Source organism: Anomaloglossus baeobatrachus, chromosome 8 (assembly GCF_048569485.1).
Source record: "Anomaloglossus baeobatrachus isolate aAnoBae1 chromosome 8, aAnoBae1.hap1, whole genome shotgun sequence".
In the NCBI taxonomy this organism is placed as follows: domain Eukaryota; kingdom Metazoa; phylum Chordata; class Amphibia; order Anura; family Aromobatidae; genus Anomaloglossus; species Anomaloglossus baeobatrachus.
In genome coordinates this window covers 206,825,644-206,843,865 of record NC_134360.1, presented here as the reverse complement: position 1 = coordinate 206,843,865, position 18,222 = coordinate 206,825,644, and the positions used below count along the sequence as shown (strand labels likewise).

The following is an 18,222-nucleotide window of genomic DNA, read 5'->3' as shown; positions in this document are numbered from 1 at the left end:
CCTTCCTTAACTTAATATTTTGTTGCACAACCTTTTAAGACAATCACTGCAATCAAACGATTTCTGTAACCGTCAGTGAGACTTCTGCACCTCTCGACAGGTATTTTGGTCCACTCCTCAAGAGAAAACTGCTGCAGTTGTCTCATGTTTGAAGGTTCCTTTTTCCAGATGACATGTTTCAGATCTTTCCTAAGATGCTCAATAGAATTTTGGTCAGGGCTCATAGTTTTATATTTTCCTCTTAGCCATCCTTGGGTGTTTTTAGCTGTGTGTTTTGGGTCATTATCCTGTTGCAAGACCCATGATCTGTGACTGAGACCAAGCTTTCTGACACTGGGTAGCACATTTCTCTCTAGAATCCCTTGATCGTCTTCAGATTTTAGGGTACCCTGCACAGATTCAAGACACCCTGTGCCAGATGCAGTAATGCAGATCCAGAACATAACAGAGCCTCCACCATGTTTCACAGTAGGGACAATGTTCTTTTCTTGATATGCTTCATTTTTCCGTTTGTGAACATAGAGCTGATGTGCCTTGCCAAAAAGTTTTTTTGTCTCATCTGTCCATAGGAAATTCTCTCAGCAGCTTTGTGGCTTGTCAACATGTAGTTTGGCAAATTCCAGTCTGGATTTTTTATATTTTTTTCAACAATGGTGTCCTCCTTGATCGTGTCCCATGAAGTCCACTTTGACTCAAACATTGACAGATGGTGTGATCTGACAATGATGTTCCTTGAGCTTGAAATTCACCTTTAACCTCTTTAGAAGTTTCTCTGGGCTGTTTTGTTACTATTCGTATTATCCGTCTCTTTGATTTGTCATCAATATTCCTCCTGTGGCCACATCCAGAGAGGTTGGCTACAGTCCCATGGATCTTTACATTTCTGAACAATATATGCAGCTGTAGTCATAGGAACATCAAGCTGTTTAGAGATGGCCTTATAACCTTTACTTTTAACATGCTTCTTTATAATCTTCTTTCTAATCTCCTGAGACAACTCTTTCCTTCGATTCCTCTGGTCCATGTTGAGTGTGGTACACACCATGTCACCCAATAGCACAGTGAGTATCTGTAGCCCTATATACAGGTCCACTGATTACAAGATTGTAGACACCTGTGATGCTAATTAGTGGACACACCTTGATTTAACATGTCCCTTTTGTCACATTATTTTCAGGGGTACCATCATTTCTGTCCAGGCCTGTTTCATGAGTTTTATTTATTCATTTGTTCATTTTCATTTTCATTTCATTTTAGATTTTTTTTATTTATGATTACTTTTGTCAGATTCAAGTTATTTCTGTGGGTTTTTCTTTCTTTAAACGAGGGGTACCAACAATTTTGACCACGTGTATAGATGACCTTTAGCTGCCTGTTGGTAACCCCTAAAATGTGACTAGTGCACTTTTTTTTTTCTGTGATTTTCTAGAAAAATTGTTTATAACACCCATAAAATTTAAATGAGCTGCCTTTTTATTTATGTTTTATGGTTCCTTACTTCTGGAAGGTACTTTCCATTTGGGATCGTCTTCCTTATTGCCGGCAAGATCTTGGAAATGGATGACCCCACCTCCATTGGGAAGAAGCTTGGATATTATGCCATCACTGTAGTATGTGGACTAGTGGTTCACGGCCTCTTTATTCTTCCCCTCATGTATCTATTTATCACTAAGAAGAACCCCATTGTCTTCATCCGAGGAATACTACAGGCTCTGCTCATAGCACTGGCCACATCCTCCAGGTAGTAGCCACACAAGACCTAAATAATGTTATATTTTTATGGCATGTAGTGGATTTTCGTGTATTGTTAATTGGACATGTCCAACCACCGTCTCTGTCCAGCACATGTTCAGCTATAGTGCAACAAATAATTTGGTGTATTGTACCCATATTCTAGATTTAACTCTTGCTTTCCTGCTCTACAAAATTAAGGCTAAGTGCACCCTTAAAGGAAATTTTTGAGCAGAACAGAACCAATTGGTTAAATCAGGTTTTTGTGTAAAAGAGATTGTCAACCCCTTGGTAAGCTCTTCGGAAGGCTCCGAAAGGATTCTGCTCCCCTTGCTGGTTCCAGCGATCATCCCCAATCTTGCAATGTTCTATTGAGAGACACAGCTGAGACTCTACTCAGTACATGAGCACAAGTATGCTGATCATATACATTTTGTCACATGATGACAAAGGTATGTGCATTAGACAGTCGTGGCCGAAAGTATCGACACCCTTGAAATTGTTCACGAAAATGAAGTTATTCTCCTATAAAATTATTGCAATTACACATTTTGTTATAGACATGTTTATTTCCTTTGTGTGTATTGGAACAACAAAAAAACCCTGAAAAAAGGTAAATTGGACATAATTTCACACAAAACCCCCAAAATAGGCCAGACAAAATTGTTGGCACCTTTCCAAAATTGTGGGTAACAACGTTGTTTTAAGCATGGGATGCTCGATCAAACTGACCTGTGGCAAGTAACAGGTGTGGGCAATATGAAAATCACACCTGAAACCAGATAAAAAGGGGAGAAGTTTATTCAATCCTTGCATTGTGTGTCTGTATGTGTTGCACTAAGCATGGAGAACAGAAGGAGGAGAAGAGAACTGTCTGAGGATTTGTGTGCCAAATTTGTTGAAACTTTTCAACAAATCTCAAGGTTACAAATCCATCTCTAGAGATCTTGATGTTACTTTGTCCACGTTGTGCAACATAATCAAGACGTTTTCAGCCCATGGCACTGTTACTAATCTCGTTAGATGTGGATGGCAGAGTAAATTGATGAAAGGTTGCAACGTAGGATAGTCCAGATAGTGGATAGCAAGGCCCCAATCAAGTTCCAAAGAAATTGAAGCTGTCCTCCAGGCTCAGGGTGCATCAGTGTCAGCGCGAACTATCCATTGACATTTGAATGAAATGAAACACTATGGTAGGAGACCCAGGAGGAACCCACTGCTAACACAGACACTGAAAAGCTAGACTGCAGTTTACCAAAATGTCCATGAGTAAGCCCAAATCCTTCTGGTATAGTGTCTTGTGGACAGATAAGCCCAAGACAGAGCTTTTAGGTAAAGCACATCATTCATCGGTCTACCAAAAACTGAATGAGATCTACAAAGAAAAGAACACAGTACCTAAAGTCAAATATGGTGGAGGCTCAAAGATGTTTTGCGGTTGTTTTACTGCCTCTGACACTGGGGGTATTGACTGTGTGCAAGGCTTCATGAAATCTGTAGAAAAAAGCTGTGTTTATATCCTAATTCATGGGTCTTCCAGCAGGACAATAACCATAAACATACTTTAAGAAGCCACCAGAAATGGATGGAAACAAAGCGCTAGAGAGTTCTGAAGTGGCAGCAGTGAGCCCGGATCTAAATCCCATTGAACAACCCTGGAGAGATTCTAAAATTGCTGTTGGGAGAAGCTTGTTGATGGTTATAGCATATTTGACTGTAGGTACTGTGCTCATTTCTTTGTGGACCTGATTCAGTTTGTGCTAAACATTAGAAATATGTGCTTTACCAACAAGCTTTATCTTGGGATTACCTGTCCACAAGACACTTTTGTGTTTTAGCAAACTGCCGTCCAGCTTTTTATGTCTGTGTCAGCAGTGGGGTCCTCCTGGGACTCCTGCCATAGCGTTTCATTTAATTCAAATGCAGACAGTTTGCGCTGACACTAACAGGACAGCTTGAATTTCTTTTGAACTTGTTTGGGACTATCCTGTGTTGCAACCTTTCATCAATTTTTCTCTGCTGGCCACATGCAGGGAAATTATTCACAGTGCCCTGGGTTGTAAACTTTGTGATTAGGTTTCACAACATGGACAAAAGAACATCAAATCCCTGGAGTTGGATTTATAACGTCAAGATTGTTGATATTTTTCAACAATATTGGCTCTCAAGTCTTCAGATAGTTCTCTTCTCCTCTTTCTATTCTCCATGCTTAGTGTGGCACACACAGACACTCAGTGCAAAGATTGAGTCAACTTCTCCCATTTTTATCTGATTTAAGCTGTGATTTCCATATTGCCCACAACTGTTCCTTGCTACAGGTGAGTTTCAATAAGCATCACATGCTTGAAACAAAGTTGTTTACCCACAATTTTGGAAAGGTGGCAACAATTTTGTCTAGCCCTGTTTGAAAATTATGTCCAATTTACCTTTCTTTCTCTGTTTTTTTTTTGTGTTGTTCCAATACACACAAAGGAAATAAACATGAGTATACAAAACATGTAACTGTAATGATTTTCAGGAAGAAATACTTCATTTTCTGGAACAATTCCAAGGGTGTCAACACTTGTCGTCCATGACTGTATACGGTATGTCTGAAATTCAGTTGAAGAAAGACTTTAAAGGCCCCATTACACGCAACGACGCATCTAACGATATATCGCCGGGGTCACGGATTCCGTGACGCACATCCGGCCGTTAACGATCAAAAATACTCACCTTTATCATTGATCGTTGACAGGTTGTTCATTTTCAAAAAATCGTTGATTGTAGAGGACGCAGGTTGTTCGTCGTTCCTGAGGCAGCACACATCGCTACGTGTGACACCTCAGGAACGACGAACTACAGCTTAACTGCGGCCGCTGTCAATGAGGAAGGAAGGAGGTGGGCGGGATGTTACGGCTGCTCATCTCCGTCCCTCCGCTTCTATTGGGCGGCCGCTTAGTGATGCCGCTGTGACGCCCCACGAATCACCCCCTTAGAAAGGAGGCGGTTTGCCGGCAACAGCGACGTCGCTAGGCAGGTAAGTCCGTATGATGGCTCCTAACAATTTTGTGCGCCACGGGCAGCGATTTGCCTGTGACGCACAAACGACGGGGGCGGGTGCTTTCACCAGCGATATCGCTGCGTGTAACACCCCCTTAAGGAGTTTTCTCGAGGTGTATCTTCAGTAGCGCAGTACTCCCTGCTTCCTGCTTTGCCTGGGGACGGTGAGCTCCTGAAGAATATCATTTCAGACCAGTGCACGACCAAGCTCTGCTCTCTCCCAGGGCAGCTTTGCCTCTGCAGCATGGTAGACAGGCAGGGGCACGGAGACTGGTCAGATTTTAGCTATAGCTCCTTGCCGGCCAGGCTGGGACTGCAGGGTGGCTAATAAACTAGGCAACGCAGGGTGGCTGATAAACTAGGACACTAGCTGTACACTATAAAATTGAAAATCCTTCTGTTATTGAGAATGGAGAAGATCTTTATTGAGAGGTAAGTTGCAAAGTTTGTTTTTTACAAGCACTTTGGAATTTTACCAATTCACGAGCTTGAGACAACCCCTTTAAAGAACATTCTTTTGTTCTTTTTCAGGTGAATAAGGGTGTACTGATTTGTTTAACGAATACATAGTGGCTTTTTCCAGTGCATACGTCAAACATTGTGTTTGTGCACTCGGCCTATTTCTTTTCCATACATCTTCTATTATCGTGCGCTGCATGGAGAAACTCTATGTAGATTCCATAGCAATTACCGTAATTAGCTCCTGGCACACGATGTCAGTGGTCTGCAGAAATATCGCCGTCTCTGTTATATATTACATTACATAATGGCATAATAGTCTGCAGATACTGCCATGCAGATGTTTTATATTAATGGTGGATCACTACACAGGTACAAGCCCTGACATCTAACCAGTGATAATTACATAACTGCGCTTCTTTCCGTTAACATTTTCTATTATTCATGTAATACGAAACTACAGTGCCTTGTGAAAGTATTCGGCCCCCTTGAATTTTTCAACCTTTTCCCACATTTCAGGCTTCAAACATAAAGATAACAATTTTAATGTTCTGGTGAAGAATCTACAACAAGTGGGACACAATTGTGAAGTTGAACAAAATTTATTGCTTATTTTAAACTTTTTTTAAAAATAAATAACTGAAAATTGGGGCGTGCAATATTATTCATCCCCTTTACGTTAATACTTTGTAGCGCCCCCTTTTGCTGTGATTATAGCTGCAGTCGCTTGGGGTATGTGTCTATCAGTTTTGCACATCGGGAGGCTGAAATTCTTGCCCATTCTTCCTTTGTAAACAGCTGGAGCTGAGTGAGGTTGGATGGAGGCGTTTGTGAACAGAAGTTTTCAGCTCTTTCCACAGATTCTCGATTGGATTCAGGTCTGGACTGTGACTTGGCCATTCTAACACCTGGATACGTTTATTTGTGAACCATTCCATTGTAGATTTTGCTTTATGTTTGGGATCATTGTCTTGTTGGAAGACAAATCTCCGTCCCAGTCTCAGGTCTTTTGCAGACTCCAACAGGTTTTCTTCAAGAATGGTCCTGTATTTGGCACCATCCATCTTCCCATCAATTTTAACCATCTTCCCTGTCCCTGCTGAAAAAAAGCAGGCCCAAACCATGATGCTACCACCACCATGTTTGACAGTGGGGATTGTGTGTTCAGGGTGAGGAGCTGTGTTGCTTTTACACCAAACATATCGTTTGGCATTGTGCCCAAATAGTTCGATTTTGGTTTCGTCTGACCAGAGCATCTTCTTCCACATGTTTGGTGTCTCCCAGGTGGCTTGTGGCAAACTGTAAACTACACTTTTTATAAATATCTTTGAGAAATGGCTTGCTCCTTGCCACTCTTCCATAAAGGCAGATTTGTGCAATATACGACTGATTGTTTTCCTATGGACAGACTCTCCCACCTCAGCTGTAGATCTCTGCAGTTCATCCAGAGTGATCATGGGCCTCTTGGCTGCATCTTTGATCAGTCTTCTCCTTGTTTAAGATGAAATTTTTGAGGGATGTCTGGGTCTTGGTAGATTTGCAGTGGTATGATACTCCTTCCATTTCAATATGATCGCTTGCACAGTGCTCCTTGGGATGTTTAAAGTTTTGGAAATCTTTTTGTAACCAAATCTGGCTTTAAACTTCTCCACAACAGTATCACGGACCTGCCTGTTGTGTTCCTTGGTCTTCATGATGCTCTCTGCGCTTTAAACAGAACACTGAGACTATCACAGAGCAGGTGCATTTATACGGAGACTTGATTACACACAGGGGGATTATATTTATTATCATCAGTCATTTAGGACAACATTGGATCATTCAGAGATCCTCAATGAACTTCTGGAGTGAGTTTGCTGCACTGAAAGTAAAGGGGATGAATAATATTGCACGCCCCAATTTTCAGTTATTTATTTTTTTAAAAAAGTTTAAAATAAGCAATAAATTTTGTTCAACTTCACAATTGTGTCCCACTGGTTGTTGATTCTTCACCATAAAATTTAAATTTTTATCTTTATGTTTGAATACTTTCGCAAGGCACTGTATATAATTCATGAGCGTGGTCTGATATTAGGTGTGTGGGGGGTGCACCACCGGATACTATGGTGCTTAAATATGTTATATGACATTAATATATATGAGACCTAAATGTTGTTGGCACTCATTAGTTGACTTGTGTTGCTGCGTTTCATGCCAAGTTTGTGCTACGGCATTAACTTTTAGAGTTCTGGGACACTGTGCCTTAAATTGAATGATAATGTTTACAGGCGGGCAATGTAAGATCTCAGCAATGTGGTGGCACGTAGACTCCATTTTAGGGTAGAACTTATTATATTCTAAATCTAATATAATATTATTAAGTTATATGTATCGAAGGGATTTAGCAATTGAGATAAATGTTCCAGGTAATGTGCGATATTAACTGCGGCAAGCTTGTGTCATCCTTCAGAGCTGCATTTATAGTTCTGCTAATCACTACTGCTGCCACATACACACTTTGATAATGTACTTGTGTTTTGCTAGTTCTGCCACGCTGCCAATAACATTCAAGTGTCTTCTGGAGAACAATCACATAGACAGACGTATCGCAAGGTTTGTGCTGCCTGTTGGAGCCACCATAAATATGGATGGGACCGCCTTGTATGAAGCAGTAGCTGCCATCTTTATCGCACAAGTGAACAATTATGAGCTTGATTTTGGTCAGATCATTACTATCAGGTAGGTCTAAGAAATGTAACTTACATAAAAAAAAGTTGAACTTTTTTTTTTTTTAAACAATGGTACCTAAAATCGTTAGTCCATAGTATTGAAGATGACTTGGGCTCAGACCGCTGGGACCTCAGTCATCTTGAAAACAGGAATCCGAACCCTGAAACCTGATTCTTGTCTTCAATGGAGGGAGGGGTGTATGTTCGACTATGCTGTACTCGTCTTTGGCTATGTGCCCACGTTGCGTCCTGTCCCTGTAGAAATTTCATGTGCTGTTCAAATCGCTGCAGAAACACTGCGTAATGAATGGAATGAAAAAAACTATTTCATGCACTCTGGATGCAGCCCCCACCATAGACAGAGCGGGAGCTGCATCCAAAGCGCACGAAAGAAGTGACATGTTGCTTTTTAGAACGCAGCGATTTGGCAGCATGCAAAACGCTGCGTTCTAAAACGCAACGTGCGCATGGATAATGCACAATCTTCATAGATTGTGCTGGGGACGCATGCAGTTACGCTGAAGTGCAGAACGTACATGCGGACAGTTGAAAAATTTGTCCTATATCAGCAGGGCAATAAAATTCAAAGTAAAAACTGATAATAGCTGCAGATTCTGCATAGTAGGGTTAGGGCATACAATCTGCAACATAAGCGGGCTTTACACGCTACAGCGATCTTGTTGGGGTCACGGATTTTGTGACGCACATCCGGCCGCTGTAGCGATCTCGTTGTGTGTGACTCCTAGGAGCGATTTTGGATCGTTGCAAAAACGTCCAAAATCGCTCCTCGTTGACATGGGGGTCCTCTCCCAATTATCACTGCTGTCGCTTGGGCGAAGTTGATCCTCGTCCCTGCGGCAACACACATCGCTACGTGTGACGCCGCAGGAACGAGGAACCTCTCCTTACCTGCCACACGCCAGCAATGAAGAAGGAAGAAGGTGGGCGGGATGTTCGTCCCGCTCATCTCCGCCCCTCCGCTTTGATTGGGTGGCCGCTTAGTGATGTCGCTGTGACGCCGAGCGAACCGCCCCCTTAAAAAGGAGGCGGATCGCCGGTCACAGCGACGTCGCCGAGCAGGTAAGTATGTGTGACGCTGCCGTAGCGATAATGTTCGCTTCGGCAGCGATCTTCACATATTGGCATAACGATAGGGGCGGGTGCTATCACGCTCGCCATCGCTAGAATCGGCTTGCGATGTCGTAGCGTGTAAAGCCACCCTTAGGAAGCAAGGATAGGGATGATAGGTAATATGATAACAGGTCCACCAATCAGGACTGGAAGGACGAGAATTTGGACACCACCCAGGGAGACCAACGATTCCTTATTTTATTTTTGGTAAACAGATCTGAGGTCAGAAGGAGCTCGTATTGGTAATGTTTATTGATTTTTTGGGATAATTTCCAATTTAGAGGGGATAGTTATTTCTCTCCAGTGATCTGCCAGACACATACGTGCTGCTATTAGAATGTGTGATACAATTGGTCTCAAGTCGCCAGGGAATATATGTAAACCGATCCCCAAAACCGCTAGCGGACCGCTCAAACTTCCAGCCGGGCCTGAAACTGAGGTAATAATGTTAGACACTTCTTCCCAAAAAGGCCGGATGAGCGGGCAATCCCACCACACGTGCCCTAGGGAACCAACACCCGAGCAGCCCTTCCAGCAGGATTGGGGATAGGAACCACGGAATTTGGAAATCTTCAGCGCGGTGTAGTACCAGTCAAAGTGAACTTTCTTAAGCTGCTCAAGATGATTAATACAGGAGGAATATTTCTGCAGGTCACCAGAAGCGGCCCACCATTGGTCTGAGGTTGAGGAGAAAGCAAGAGCCCCTTCCCAGCGCCTCATATACGCTTATTTAGGACCATTACCGGGGAAATGAAACACTTTATATACTACCGAGAGGCCGTGTTTTTGAGAAGAAATTTCTGGAATCTCATAGCTTTTACTGTTGCTGTAAAAAGTAGCTTTAGTTTGGATAAATAAAATGCATTAAAAACACTGCAAAAACACAATGTGTGAACATAGCCTAAAGCCTGCTTTACACGAGACGATAGATTGTGCGATAGCACAATCGATCGTACCCGCCCCCGTCGTTTTTGCGTCACGGGCAATTAGTTGCCCATGGCGCACAAACTCGTTTAACCCCCGTCACACGTACTTACCTTTCGGACGACCTCGCTGTGGGCGACAAACGTCCACTTCCTGGAGTGGGCGGGACGTTCGGCTTCACAGCGACGTCACACGGCAGGCGGCCAATAGAAGCGGAGGGGCGGAGACGAGCGGGATGTAAACATCCCGCCCACCTCCTTCCTTCTATTAAGCCGTCGGGTGCCTCGGGAGGCAAGTAAAGCTGTTGTTCATCGTTCCCGTGGTGTCACACGGAGCAACGTGTGATGCCACGGAAACAATGAACAACCGCCGCCATTTTAATGAAACAATTATATGAAACCTAGCGATGAGTACACGACTCACGATTTGTGAGCGATACTGCGTCGCTAGGAGGTGTCACACGAGACGACGTCGTGCGGTATGCCGGATGTGCGTCACGAAAACCGTGACCCCGACGACATATCGCACAATCTATCGTCTCGTGTAAAGCCCGCTTAAGATCTGATAAGTGTCTTTACTCTGTATGATAAAAATTCTGAATAATCGGTGAAAACCGCCAAAAAACTGCCAACAATATAGTCATCTATTTGATTATAAGGTACATTATGCATAATTGCCATCAGTACTGGATCTTTTGGTGCTGTTCTAAAATATTGGAAAGAATCCCTAATTTTTTTTTAACATAGCCCAGCCTAAAATGACCATTCTCCAGGCCGTCCTAAAAGCAGGGCCTAAAGTGAACGCTCCTATTTTATCAAGTGATATTTAGGCTAAAATGACTTGAATGTGTCTCTCGTCTTTCCCTCAGCATCACGGCAACAGCAGCCAGCATTGGGGCAGCAGGGATTCCCCAGGCCGGCCTGGTAACCATGGTGATTGTGCTGACCTCTGTAGGCCTGCCCACCGACGACATTACCCTGATTATAGCAGTGGACTGGGCGCTGTGAGTATCTGGATTGTAAACTGATGTCAAATTTTACTCTAAAAAATTACATAAGTTGTTGGAGGTTGAAATAAAAAACTCCTTTTCCGTCAGTAAGGCCTGGGCTTATATACTGTACCGAAACCCCATCCTCCATAATGAGGGTCGTCTGACCTGAATCGCCCAATATGACTTTTGCGTCATGCGACATTCTTATTTCTCTAATGGCGTTCAAGGAACAGTCAAATTTACTGTCAATGGTTTTGTCTGCTTTGTGTCAAAACATCGAGACAGATTTGTCTAAAAGAATGTCTTTGTTGTCCATAGCAACCACATTTTTGAAAAATAAAAGCTGCTCTATATTTGGTTGCTATGAGCAACAAATGCAGGTTTTCTTTTAGGCCCCATGTGCACGATGAGTTTTTTTGCAGAGTTTTTGCCGCATTTTTGGGTGCAGTTTGTTGCCCAAAACTGCATGCAATCCTTCCCCAGCAAAGTCTATGAGAGTTCATAAAGGCTGTGCGCAGGCGCACTTTGAGCTGCCCTGGGCAAGGCAGATCAAAGTATTGTAGTGCGCCTGCGCAGGTCCTCAATGCCCGCCTGTGTGGATGACGTAGGACGCGTCATGCACCCAGGCTTCAGAAGGAGGACAAAGATGGCCGAAACAGGAGGCGCCGAACTTGGAGAACGGAGACACCCATTCGATCAGTCTGCACCGCACCGCCCCTTAGGGTGAGTATTGTAAAGTCACTTTTATGTTCTACACAGCGGCCTGGGCTCTTATATACAGTGGTCTGCGCCAGAACAGCACTGCGACCGCAGTAGTTACTAAGCCCCTGGTTACCAGTGTGAAACATGTAGATCCAGAGAGCGGACTGTCAGTCATTACATGTCTCACATTAGTAACACCCTCTTTTATATAAAATAAATACAAAGACTGCTATTTAAAAATACCCCCCCCCCAAAAAAAATAATACATATATTTATAGAAAACCATAACAAAACATTTGAGGATAAAAAAATGCATTTCCGTTCTGGCAGAATAGACATTTATACAATATACAGATACACAGAATATCTGGACGTGATCCTGTGATTGATTGAAGCTCAACTGCAGAGCAGATGCCTCGGGTCATACAGATGTCACGCCACATGGTACTGAAGCGGAATTTTAAATATGATTTTAATATGACTCTACTTTATTATTATTACCCAAGCAAACACTTTCTCAGAGCAAGTAGCAGATAAACCTACAATAGGTAGTAGATAGGACCTTACAATACACAATTATTAGGGATGATCGAATATCACAAATATTCGGCAATATTTGGCTTCGTGAATATTCGAAGAATAGGTCGCCGCTATGCGAATATTCGATGCGCAATGTAAGTCTATGGGAAGCCCGAATAGTTGCTATTGGGCAACTATTCGGGTTTCCCATAAACTTACATTGCGCATCGAATATTCACAAATAGTCGAATAGTGGCGACCTATTTGTCGAATATGGGCATAGCCGAATATTTGAGGTATTCGATCATCCCTAACAATCATCCATACCTTCCAGACAAAAAAATGTACGTTGCACAGATCTAAAGTTGTTGAGCTTGTATGTGCCAGCCTCAGGTACCACATATGTGTATTAGCTTCTGATGCCCCCATAAGTGCCCCATCAATGTGCCCCCACAGCTGTGCCTTCCACAGATCCACCCAGATTGCTAGCTACATACTGTGTACCCCTCATAGTGCCTATCCTAGTTGCCCAGTACAGCCGAGGCATTCAAATGTCTGTGAAGAACAAATTATTATTGTCTATAACAGTAATTCCAGAATATCACGAGATATGTATAATTACACAAAAGTGATAAAGCTGAGTAATAAACAGTATTTGTATTTATTAGGGACCGCTTCCGCACCATGATTAATGTCCTTGGAGATGCGTTGGCAGCCGGGATCATGGCACATATCTGCAGGAAAGACTTTGCCAAGCAGAGTGACGAGGTAAAGGTAAAATATGACAATGCTATCCTTTATTTATATCCTTTATTTACTAATATATGAGTGAAATAGACAGTCAAAATGCCATGGTTAGGTGAACTGTCATTGGACCTGGGATACCAAGGAGGATATATTCCCTACTAAACCATGACAATGAGCACATTGTGTATCCTACTGTGACGGTAGTGTGCTGCCCCCACACCAGCTGCTCGGATCCGGATCCGCAGTGTGGCTCGAGGGATCTTCCGGCCCCGGGGGTCGCGCGGACACTTCAAATAAAAGGGGACGTATATGTACAGGGATTGCTGGGAGCACTGGGTGACGCCACCCACGGTGCGTGGTGAGATGTAGCACCACCGCTGCTGTCGGGGAGCACCCGGGGACGATGGGATGGCAGCTGGATCTTAGCCCCTCCGTGGTTAGGGATGGATGCCCCAGGGCCCAGTGTCTCTGTGCTAAGGATGGTGGTTGCAGGGGCCGGCGCACCCGGTCAGACCGGGGATTGCGGGTGTACTCACAGTCAAATGAATCACACAAGTCCAACGGTAAACCAAGTGCCAGTGGATGGCCGCCGCGGCCGGGTGTATGCTGGTCCCTCACCCGAGGTGATGGTCTGTCACTTTCCTCTGCACTATTTTAGTTCTCCTTGGAGTTTTCGGTATGGAACACGGGAATACGCTCCCAGAACTACAGATGGGAGCCTTGCCCACAGACGCTGACCTGTGGGATCTAGAGGGGCCCTGGCGGATTCCCTATCCCTCCGGTGGGCTGCTGGGCTGCTTTTGGGACTTTGGGTGGGACAGGACCTATAATCCTGTCCTCAACTGGTTAATTAACAAAGTCGGTGGTTCCGATCCTTGCTTCAGGGTCCAGATACCCCCTCTGAGCACGGTTTCCAGGTCAGTTCTCCGGTGTACCGGCGGGCTCCTACCCTGTCCCGGTCCACCTCGAATCTCCAGCAGCCGTCTTCCCATTTCCTGACAGACACGGACCACCGTCTGCCACCTAGCCAGTACGCCGGGGCTCCAACCCCGACGCCTTTCCTGTTTGACTTCCACTTGAACTTCACTTTCTCCTGTCTCCTACTCCGCACACTCTGCTCAAATCCACTCTCAACTTAAACTCTCAAATCCAAACTCAACCTGTTCTTTTTCCCGCCCCTGGATTCTCTAGACAACTAGGTGGGCGTTGTCCTTCCGCCTGGTCACGCCCTTCCGACTGAGCACAGCGAGTTATGTGGCCAGGTGACCAGATAGTGTCAACTTGGGTTCTACAAACAAATTCATGGACTCAGTGTTGGATAGTGGAGCAGTTATGTAATCCACAAGCTGAAACCAAGGTTCCAAGGCTAAACTCATATAGAATCACCGGTGATAGGAGCAGATCTCTTTTTATATCTGTAAGCTCCCATTCCAGGGAATTATGTCCAACAGGATTGGGGGAAGATAATCATGGCTATTCCCTCATTGTTCGCTAGTAGGAATGGGTGAACCCCCTGATGTTCCGTGTTTGGGAGACTCGCCCAAACGTTTTGTAAAGTTTGGGTTCTGATATAACGCGAACTTGCGTCCGAACCCCGAACTTGTACTTTCAGTTATGTGATGGGGCGGGGGGCTGTAAATAAAGAATACAGTTAATAATAAACATTGTCATTATACTTACAGGTCCCGCGACGTGTCCTGCAGACTCTGTCTCCCGCCGCTTCTCCTTCCGAGTACGATCATCGCTGTGCCGCCCGGTAACCAAAAGACCTTCCGTGACGTCATAGCATGTGACCAGTCACGTGTGAATTTTGTATTATCTCATTGGCAGACTGGTCACATGGCTATGACGTCATACTAGTTGCTGTCAGTGCATCTCGCCGGTTCTCGCCCAATCATCTCAGTACTCGGTATACTCGGTGAGCGCTGTGTACCGGCGAGATGCTCTGGCACATGGTCAGCTCCCCGTCCCTGCATGTTGGCGCTCTATACAGAGTCAGCTCGCATGCAGGGATTAGCTGCCACAGCCGGTGAATCGCGGCGCCCGGAATCAGGTGATCGGAGATCACCGTTACTATAGTAACCCGCCGGTCAGGTTACATGGCAATAGTGGCAGCGGTGATGTCACCGCTTACCAACCCGCAGCCTCTGCTCACTCATTGAGTGATTACATAGCACGGGGGAGCAGAAGCGTTCTACCCCCCCTGTGCTGTTTGATGTAGCAGAGCTGCACGGGTTGAAGAAGACAAAAGACCAGGATCGTGGAGGGGTGAGAGGGAGTAATAAACATGGACACCCTTAGTGTGTCTGTGTATTTATTTCTAATAAAGTATTTTTTCTCTATGTGGTGTCTTTCTTTTAACCCTTTATTGGAGATTCTTATTGTACGGGTCAAACTTGCCTTACATTAAGAATCTCTGGCTTAATACTAGCTGGTAAAACAAAGCTGGTATTAACCCCTTATTACCCAGCGGGCCACTCGGCATCAGGGCCGCTGGAAGAGTTGGATACAGCAGCAGAAGATGGCGCTTCTATGAGCGCGCCATTTTATGGGGCGGCTGCGGACTGCATTCGCAGCGGGGGGCCCAGAAAGCTTGGACCAACCTGTGCTGCGGATTCCAACCCCCAGCTGCCTAGTTGTACCTGGCTGGACACAAAAATGGGGCGAAGCCCATGTTGTTTTTTTAATTTCATAAAATTCATGAAATAATTAAAAAAAGGGCTTCCCTATATTTTTAGTTTCCAGCCGGGTACAAATAGGCAGCTGGGGGTTGGGGGAAGCTCGTACCTGCCTGATGTACCTGGCAAGCATGCAAAAATATGGTGAATCCCATGTCATTTTTTTTTTAGTTTTTTGGCAAAAAAAAAGGCTTCCCTGGATTTTCCATTGCCAGTGAAGGTAACACCAAGCAGTGGGGGTTAGCAGCCAGTAGCTGCTTGGATTACCCTTAGCTCGCAATACAAAAAATGCAGCGGGAGCCCACGCATTTTATTTTAAATTCTTTATTTAAATAACTAAAAAAAAAATGGGCTTCCCTGTATTTTGATTGCCTGACGTCACAGTGCTGTAAAAATAAATAAATCATTAAAAAAAATGACGTAGCGCTCCGCAGTATTTTTGATTCTCAGCGCAGGTAAAGCAGACGGCTAGGGGCTGCCACCCCCATCTGCCTGGCGTTGCCTTCGCTGACAATCAAAATACAGAGAAGCCCATTAATTTTTTTTTACTTAAAAAAATAATTAAAAAAAAATGCTTGGGAACCTGCCGTATTTTGATAGCCAGTCAGGTAAAGCCAGGCAGCTGGGGGCTGGGATTCTCGACAGCCCGCAGCCGCCCCTGGAAATGGCGCAATGTTTCCTAGCGCCACTTCCAGGCGCTTTACCCAGCTCGTCTAGCGGCCATGAAGGGGGTGGTTTGCTGGGTAATAAAGGGGTTAATACCAGCTTTGTATTCTCAGAAGGTACTAAGCCCAAAAATCATGGTGTCACGCTAAATTAGACATGGCCACCATGAATTTTCCTAGAAACAGAAAAAAAACACAACTGAGAATTGTTTTTTATTAGAAATAAAATAAAAAAACATTTAGAGACTCTATCTTTATTATAAAAAAAAGTTTAGTCCGACATAATCCACAAGAACAGCAAAGTCAGCTTCATCACTGTGCACAGACAGTCTATACACAGTGAGAAGCAAACCGCAAGGTCAACTCTGCTTCATCACTGTGCACAGACAGTCTATGCACAGTGAGAAGCACAGAGAGCCATGTCAGCCTGCTACACCGCTATGGACAGAGCGATGAAGCAGAGGCTGACAGTGACGGGATGATTGCACTTGTGTCTCGCAGTGCATCACCCCACTCTCCCAACAGCAGCGCCTCAGCTGTGGAAATACATGCAGCTGACCCGCTGCCGTCGGGAGATTGTGCGCCGTGATGCGATAACACTCCCATCACGGTCCACCAGGACCTTTGATGACGTCATACTCACGTGACCAGTCTGTAGCCAATGAGGTAATACAACATTCACACGTGACACATGGGTATGACGCCACGGTCATGGCAGGTCCTTTTAGCCAGAGGTGCTTACCGGGGGAACAGCAATGATTGGATGGACGCGGAAGCAGAAGCGCTGGGAGGCAGAGCCTGCAGGACGCATCGCGGGACCTGTAAGTATGATCATAATTTTTTTTAATAACATGCTTTTTTTAACAGCCCCTAGACCCGAACTGTAACCCGAACTGTAACATGAACATCCCAGAAAGCTCGTGCTCGGGTCGTGTGCACGAACACCATGTGTTTGGTACGGATCCCGAACTTTACAGTTCGGGTTCGCCCATCCCCATTCACTGATTCAGTTGTTCTCCAGGTGAGGCAGACTAGTACACCGCATTTGGCTGATACAAAAACGGCACCGGACAGTCCCACATGAAACAATGGCCAATATCCCTTGACTCACTGAACAAAGGAACAATAATCTGGCATAATTAAGAATATTTCACACAAGTGGCCAGATATTCCTTATTGATGAGTTGTCACGGTATGTACTTATAGATGTATATTATGTGTTTGTTTTTTTGTTTATACTTAAATACATGTATTTCAGGTTAATAATCTTTTTTTCATTGCACCGCTTGCTTTCTTTAGCCTGTGTGTTGCACTATTTCTGGCTGTAGAATGAGTTAAATAAGAATCTCTGAATCAGTCACTGTGACAAAAACTCTTTTTTTGAGCTCCTCTGAGGACCACATTAAAGTTTGTTGTGCAGGGAAACAAAAGGCTTGTAAAAGCCAAAGGGTGCGAAATGTTTAATGAAACGCAATTGCAAAAATTATTTAGTTAGTCCCAAAAAATGCATTTAAGTAAAAAAAAAAAATTTAACCAAAAGTGGACAATGCCTTTAAGTCTGACCTTGACCTCCGTCCTCCTCTGTTTATAGAGGAGTCACATGACCTTAAAACGTGATTGCTTCATCCAATAACACAAAATCTCTCCTTTTGTATGATTTTTCTCACTCTCTCGCCTCCATCTGGGCCCGCGCTTTTATTTCCTCACGTCTGGGACTATTTTTACTGATCTTTCAACCTGTTGTGAGTTAGAACGGAAATCTGGAAATTCTTTGACTTTGGGCGTCTCTGACGGGAAATCAAGAGATATTTATATTAACCTTTTCCATCCAGTACGGCAGTTATTGTAGCATCTATTTTTCGAATGTAACCCTACATCTCCGGCATAGATGATGGATGGCCCCATTTATCCTCTAGATTCTGTCT

General features: G+C 44.2%; 1 protein-coding gene across 3 annotated transcripts in view; it reads left to right on the top strand.

The window, feature by feature from the left end:
* Nucleotides 1-18,222, top strand: part of SLC1A7 (solute carrier family 1 member 7) — a 149,598-nt gene that overhangs the window by 127,439 nt on the left and 3,937 nt on the right. For 2 of the 3 annotated variants that reach the window (XM_075320098.1, XM_075320100.1), the window contains exons 7-10: nt 1,508-1,741; nt 7,756-7,950; nt 10,864-10,998; nt 12,876-12,975. In XM_075320098.1, coding sequence (XP_075176213.1) covers nt 1,508-1,741; nt 7,756-7,950; nt 10,864-10,998; nt 12,876-12,975 — 664 coding nt within the window. Of the gene's footprint in view, nt 1-1,507; nt 1,742-7,755; nt 7,951-10,863; nt 10,999-12,875; nt 12,982-18,222 lie in introns of all 3 variants that reach the window. The other variant, XM_075320099.1, reaches the window with a different exon arrangement.